Genomic DNA, 6,912 nt, shown 5'->3' with positions numbered 1-6,912 from the left:
CCCTAAGACGCTGCACAAGGACAAAGCGGCCCGTCTGGCCTGTGGGGGAAAGACAGGGTCAGTCTATATCACCCCTCTCTACCCCCCTGGCTTGAGGAATAGAGCAGTAAAAGGGTGGTGTCAACCCCACTCTCCTCGGGAGGGAAGACAGGGCTGGACTGCAGCCCCACCGGTTTGCTTCTCCGTCCCCGGGGAACTCACCTATAGCTTGGGCTAGTGCGATGACCACTTCTTGGCAGGTGGTCTGTTCTGAGACCCCACAGACCACCCGCTGGATGCCATCCACCCACACCTTCAGCTCCATGACCACAAGCTCCAAGACCATCCCTGTCCTGTGGGGAGAACACAGGCCATTAAGATCAGACCAGGTCTGCCTCCATCACAGTCTGGCCTTCCTTCTTGGTTTGCCACAACTGACTTAGGACTGTGGCCCTTCAGCCCTGCCCTCCTGTGCCCAGCCCCACCCGCAGGCCACACATTCCTGGAGTGGCAGGGGAACTAGTTCGGCCCTCTTGAGCATTTTGAGGCGTCCCCCTCTGCACCAGCCTCCTCTTGCCCCACCCACCCCACTCCAGGAACAGGGCAAATTATTAACCAGGTCCAAGTTTTCCTGTCCCCCGGTCACCTGGCTCAAGGGCCACTACCCTTTTCACGCCGGCGGCTGTCCCCAGGCACCTAACACCGACCGTACGCAAATACGACGCCGTTCACAGTCATGGGAACGCCCCCTCCACCCCCCAGGGAAGGAACAGTCTTAGGCCGGGAGGAGCTGAGAGTTACGACCCAGACAGACCTCCATCTCCGAACCGACCCCAGATCTGAGCAGCCCCCCGCCAGTCCCCGGTCCGCCTCTGCAGTCCCTCCCGTCCAGCCAGCACTTTGGGCTCCAGTGGTCCCGCCCCGCTGGGGGCACACAGCCCGCCTCACGGCTGATCCCGGCCGCGCGGGATCCAGACGCCCCCACTCCGCAGCTGGTAGACGCAGGTGCAGCACAGCCACCGCGCGCCCCTTCGCCCAGATCCGCTTCTCCCGGGACGGAGACGGCTCCCTGGTGCCTCGCCCAGTGCTCAGGAGGCTCGAGAACCCGGCACAGCTCACCTGGGCGCCCGCTGGCCTCCGGGACGTAGGCGCTCCAGCGCCGCCTCAACCTGCTGTCCCAGCGCTGCGGCGCGCCCAACCTCACGGCCTCATTGGCTCGCGGCCCGCACGCCCCGCCCCACAACACCCCATTAGATCGGAGGCGTGTGCATCCCGCCCCATGCCCACTCCCATTGGCGGCCTTCCTCCCACCACGCCCCATTGGCTCGTTACTCTGTCCCGCCCGCAGGCATCCAGGTGTGGGCGGGGCCCTGAGTGGGTAAGGGCAGGACCGGGGCGCCAGGGATGCTCACCGCTGGTGATCAACGCGGAAGCGCGTCGGGAGCTGCGTTTGCTCTGGGCTGGTTAGCCCAGGTGTGTTCCCAGCTCCAGAGCGGACTTCCTCAACGGACTTTCAGTGTGACTGGTCTCCGCACACCGAGAGGGGTCCTGACTGGAACCCTGCAACTCTGACATGTGCCCGAGCGCCTTCCCTTCACCAGCCCCGTAAGCTAGGCCTCTTCATCCCTGCTTTCTTAGGAATCTGTAGTCGAGAACACCAGTTAGAGAGGACGGGAATGTCTCCCGCCCGCCATCCGAAGGAGGTGGAGTTTAGGGGCCGGCTGACCTGGTGGGCTCTGTAGCCCTGGTGGGGGAGGGGACCGTTCCTGAGGCTGCCTGCGACAAAGACCCTGGGGTCTTTGTTTGAAGCTCCATCCTCTCCCCTCCCCCAATGGGCCCAGTGCCCTCCAGAGCAGCCCTTCTCTCCCTGAAGCGGCCCCTGCCTTAACGTCTTCCTGGTGTCTCAATGGGCTAAATCGAGCCAGTCCAGCACCATATGCTCTGTCCTAATCACAGAGAGCTGTGGGAGGGGGTACCCATGCTCTTGTGGGCATAAGGAAGCAAATGTCGTAAGTATAAAGCTGTGGAAGAGGCAAGGTAGAAGGAGCTTCTCCTGGGCCTCACTTCTGTTCTGAAGCAGAAGCAATGTCCCCCAGATTTCACTAGTGGAACCACCATTGGGAGAGCCTAGAGGTACAGAGATAGACACAGGAAGATAAGGCTTCCAAGGGTTAGGTAGATGGCTATCAGACACAGGCTCATTTATAGGCTAGAGATAGCACAGCCACTCCAGTCTCCCTTAATCAATCATCTCAGATCCCTAGGACCATTTACACACTACACACACACACACACACACACACACACACACACACACACACATTGAATTCACTCACAGAACATCATCCCCTAGTACCTGCCTATCACCACTGGCTAGGGATGGGTTCCAGGGATCTGTATAGTTCAGCTTAGCTGAGCTTACATATCTAAACCACACTGGCACAGAATGCACTCATGGCCCTGTGTCTCCCTGGAGGCTCCTGGTAACAGACACCCTCCCCCCCCAGGTGCAGAAATCCATGGCAACAGTATAGAACACTTCCCTCTCTAGGCCTTCTGTGGGTTTAGGCCTCAGGTGAGTGTGGGGGTGAGTTTCTGGTTTGGAGGCACATGAATAAGGGTTATAGGTAAGAGTTTAGCACCTCTGATCTTAGCTGTAGGCTGAGGTCTAGGGGGACAAAGAGGAGACAGCAGGGAATATATGTACATACTTGGGATGTGCTTCCTGGGAGGTAACCTGCTGTCCTAGCCTGAAACGTACAGATGAGGACACTCATATGACCAGCAGCAGTCCTGTGTCCTGTTGGGTAGGCACATGTGTAGGTCTCCTCAGAGAGAACTGGCAAATGCTGCCTGGGCCTCTCTGACACCCAAAGAGAGTCCCATGAGTTTCCCACACCTGGGACACAGGGCAGATCCCATCCTACCTCTTTCCTTTCCAGCTCCTGACCAACATCGAGCATGGCCCCTAAGTCTTGCCAGGAGTCTGAAGATGAGCAGGTGTCCCCAGCTCCAGCAAGTATAAAGCCAGAAAGCAGTGACTTAGAGTCCTCAGTTGGCACACCTATGGACACAGTGGCTCCTTCATGTTCCCAGAGCAGTAAGCCCTACTGCGCATCCATACCAGTAGGCTGCTCTTCCAAGCAGCAGTAAGGAGGCTGGGAATGGGGCAGCCTCCTGGGTTGGGCCAGCCAAAGAACCAGCCCTGATCAAACCACATGGAACTGGAATTACAGGTTAGCCCCTGAAACCCTGGACCCACGTACCCTGAGGCTGTTATGGGAACAGAGAGAACTAGAGATCCAGGCACTTCGGTGGGCTGTCCAGAATAGCCAGAATGCCCGATACTACCACATCCTGCAGGAGGTGGCAGGGATTCCCCCTGAGCGGTCAGTGGCGAAACCCCCAGCCCAACCCAGGCCCTACCCTGCTGTTTCTGTCTAACGCCAATCTCTACCCCTGAGCCCTCGACCTGACTGCTGCCATCTGTAGTCTTTGCATGATTTGACACCCCACCATACTTTTGAATAAGTTACTGTGTTAGAAATGTAACCCTACCCCTGAGCATGTAGACCTCTGCCCAGACCTGTTACAGTTTATTTATCTGCCCTGGCCTGCTATAATGTGTGCCTTCAGGCTTTGGTGGCTGTGGGGCATCCTTTACTGCTGACCTACCCTCAGGAATCCTGGCCTGATCCAGAAGAGCTGAGATTGCCCCTCCTACCAGGCACTCCAAAAGTCAAGACAGATTCCTGCAGAACCAGGTCCAGAAGCTTACGCTGGAGCTGAAAGCCCAGAAGGAACATGCTCAGCTGGTGAGGGCATGGGATCAGGCGACAGGGCAATGTCTTGGCAGGCAGCAGCTACCCACCTAAGGTTGTTCTGAAAGGAGGGGCTGCTGGAGGCCTCTCTCACTGGCAGGCATTCTTGATCAGGAGAAAGAACAGTTGGAGGAGAAACTTCGCCAGAACCTCTGTACAATACAGCAGATGGAGGCTGAGCTGCAGACCTTCGAGAAATCATGCCTTCTACAGCTGGCCCGTTCCTCTTGGGTGGGACGAGTGATTCGGTCTCAGACTGGCAGTGTAGAGGTGAGTTTGTGCCCCTGGTCCAATACCTTTCAGACACCCCCCCCCCCCCCACCAACACACCTTGGGCAGCCAGCATGCTTGAGAAACCTTGTCTTCCTTGGGATGTTTCCACAAGAAGGAATCATATGACCAGCATCCTCCTCATCTGGTTCACATAAAGTGCTGTTAAAGTCAAAAGTGAGAGGCCCTCGGGGGAAGGGTGTCCTCCCTCAAATTCCCTGCCAGCTAGTCTGTGGCTCCTCCTCCTCCTCCTCCTCCTCCTCCTCCTCCTCCTTCTTTTTAATTTATTTTTACTTTATGTGCATTGGTGTTTTGCCTACATATATGCCTGTGTGAGGGTGCTGGATCCTCTGGAACTGGAGTTATAGACAATTGTGAGCTTCCATGTGGGTGCTGGGAATTGAACCTGGGTCCTCTGGAAGAGCAGCCAGCATTCCGAACCTCTGAGCCATCACTCCAGCCCCCTGTGTTTCCTTCTTTCAGGTGGTTACTGCAGAGGTTCTAAGAGACCCTACTGACTCCTCTGAGTTTGCTGAGGTTCCCTCTCCCTCGGAGGTGAGCAAGGCTAGCCACAGGAGGCATTGCATGTGTATGATAGTCTCTAAAGCCCTGCAAGGTCGGGGAGGCACATACCTCTTTTTTTCCTACTAGGGCTTCCGATTGGAGGATGTAGATTGGAACAGCGTTGCTCAACGATATCCCAACCTCTTCACCAACATGAGTTTCCACTCAGAGCAAAAGTAACTGCATTGAACAGGGAGTTTCCAGGGGCCAGGGGAAGGGAGGGCTTGGCTTGACAGAAGTGGACCAGTTCCCATGTATCCTTAAGTGTCCCCGGACAAGTCAGGTAACCCCTTCAAGCCTCAGCTCTGATATGTAATATGTGGAATGGGTTCAAGACAAGGAGAGGAGCTCCAAGGTCATTATTACCTTCGTTAATTTACCATAAGCTGGGTCTGACTCTGGAGTTCCTAGAACACAAACCAGGGTACCCATTGCTTTGGGGAGGCAAACTGGGGTGGGGGGGCATGGCTCCTGGGTTTAGGAGCCAAAGCAGCCAGTGAACATATCATGGTCTCAGGCTGGTCCAGCCCCACCCGTCCTCCGATATGGATACCTGGGACTCGGAGTGTGTCAACAAGTCTACGGAGAAGCCTGGCAAAATCCTAGAGTGGAGCGCCTTACCTTTGGTAGACACCAGCAGCTCAGAGGGTACCGACTCTGACTCTAACAGCTACCAGATAGTTCTGCATTCTGGAGCAAAGAAGGTGACGGGCCACCCACTCCAGGGAACAGACTTAGCTGCTTCTGAGCAGATTCAGGAATGCGCTGGGAGCTTCAGTGGACACATGGAAGGTGGAGTTGGGTGCATCTCCCTTTCACCCTTTAGCAACCTCTCACCTCTGCCCAAAGTCCTACTCGGGTTCTTCAGCCCCCAAGGTCCGGCTGCTTCTGCCCGGGATCTGAACCCTGCCGCTGTTTCTGTTATGCAGACCCCTGGACGGGCCTCCTGGGGAACTGTGTTTCCCTTCCTCTAAAGGACTTCTTTTTCTAGATCTCCACAGAAGCCACTCCGCGTCATTCAGCAAGACTGTTCTGGAGTCCTGTACAGACCTTCACCACCAGTGTGCAAGGCCCCAGTTAAAGTGAGGGCTGCCCAGCCATGAGCACCCCAGAAAAAGCAGGGAGGGCTGCATGATGGGTGGACTTTCTGAGTGGCTAGGGCCCTCCTCCTTACTTAGTATTCCTTTCTGCCCAGCCTGCTTGGCTGCTCCTTGAAGATCGCTGCGGTCAACCACCGAGAGAAGTTCATCCGCATCCTCAACCAATCTCAGGCAGAGACTGTCGACCTGGGTGGCTTTGTTCTGAAGCAGCTTGTGAGAGACTTCCCTGTGTGCATGTATCGATTCCCACCTGGTACTCTGCTAGCCCCACAGCACCATATCACGGTGAGCCCTTGCTGCCTGCCAGCTCAAATTGTCTTGCCCCAGCCTACACTGTCCCTCACTTACCACCCAGCCTTTTCCTAGGTATGGGGCGAAGGAACCAGCAGGACCAAGAAGAAGCTGCCAGTGTCCTCGGGCCAGGACCCCTTCTACTTCCAGTCCAGTCGAGGCTGTGTGACAGTGTTAGTCAACCCTCAGGGACAGGTCAGTGCTGAGGAGCTGAGGAGCTGAGGAACTGAGCTGACTGGGTCAGAGTAACCACACACCCTCATGGCCTCGCAGGTCCTCAGTGAGCATCAAGCTGCACCCTGTATGACCCTGGGCTCCAAGATCTTCAATGACAACACTGACTGGTCCATTGACCGCTTCCCACTCTCAGAGTCCGAGCCCAAAGCTGACCCTGGTGAAGAGCAGCATCATCCTCCATCCCCACACAAGGGCAGGGTGCGGGGTGCTGGGGCCAGGCGCAAGAAGCCGGGGTAGGTGCAAGCCCCTGATTTTGCCTTGCGAAACCTGTCCCTTATTTCCCCTAGGCGTCGCCTTGAACAGGACTGCTACCCTGGCCCACACTATCTTGCATTACACCCACCTTGCCCCGATTGACTAGGATACTCCTCAGGCCCCTCCCACATCTCCAGGCCAGGTGTTCGCCAGCAAAGGCTCTCCCGCATGGGCACTAGCGGACAGAGGACTTCAGCATCTCTTCGCCCCAACGAGACGCGGGATATCTTGCCGCTCCTGAGCACCCGCAAGCTTCTTCACCCTGGGGAAGTTCCTGCACAGCAGGAAGGTGTGAAGACCGAGACATCTGAACTCCTGCCTGCAATCCCAGAGTGTGCCTCAAGAATGTGCCTGGAGGACTCCCTGGGTAGGCAGGAGCGCAAGGTCCAGGTGAG

General features: G+C 56.6%; 1 protein-coding gene across 1 annotated transcript in view; it reads left to right on the top strand.

Moving 5' to 3' along the window:
* Positions 1-1,389: 1,389 nt before the first annotated feature.
* Positions 1,390-6,912, top strand: part of Lmntd2 (lamin tail domain containing 2) — a 5,771-nt gene continuing 248 nt past the window's right edge. Inside the window, exons 1-13 of the mRNA XM_036179765.1 lie at positions 1,390-1,584; positions 2,922-3,128; positions 3,216-3,368; positions 3,707-3,794; positions 3,915-4,070; positions 4,554-4,625; positions 4,722-4,810; positions 5,152-5,426; positions 5,626-5,716; positions 5,830-6,019; positions 6,101-6,220; positions 6,299-6,495; positions 6,655-6,907. Of these exons, the coding sequence (XP_036035658.1) occupies positions 2,941-3,128; positions 3,216-3,368; positions 3,707-3,794; positions 3,915-4,070; positions 4,554-4,625; positions 4,722-4,810; positions 5,152-5,426; positions 5,626-5,716; positions 5,830-6,019; positions 6,101-6,220; positions 6,299-6,495; positions 6,655-6,907 (1,872 nt within the window). The 5' untranslated portion in view covers positions 1,390-1,584; positions 2,922-2,940. The remainder of the gene's footprint in view (positions 1,585-2,921; positions 3,129-3,215; positions 3,369-3,706; positions 3,795-3,914; positions 4,071-4,553; positions 4,626-4,721; positions 4,811-5,151; positions 5,427-5,625; positions 5,717-5,829; positions 6,020-6,100; positions 6,221-6,298; positions 6,496-6,654; positions 6,908-6,912) is intronic.

This window comes from Onychomys torridus, chromosome 1, assembly GCF_903995425.1.
Source record: "Onychomys torridus chromosome 1, mOncTor1.1, whole genome shotgun sequence".
Lineage (NCBI taxonomy): Eukaryota > Metazoa > Chordata > Mammalia > Rodentia > Cricetidae > Onychomys > Onychomys torridus.
Note: the sequence above shows the minus strand (reverse complement) of the source record. Positions and strands in the feature narration are given on the sequence as shown.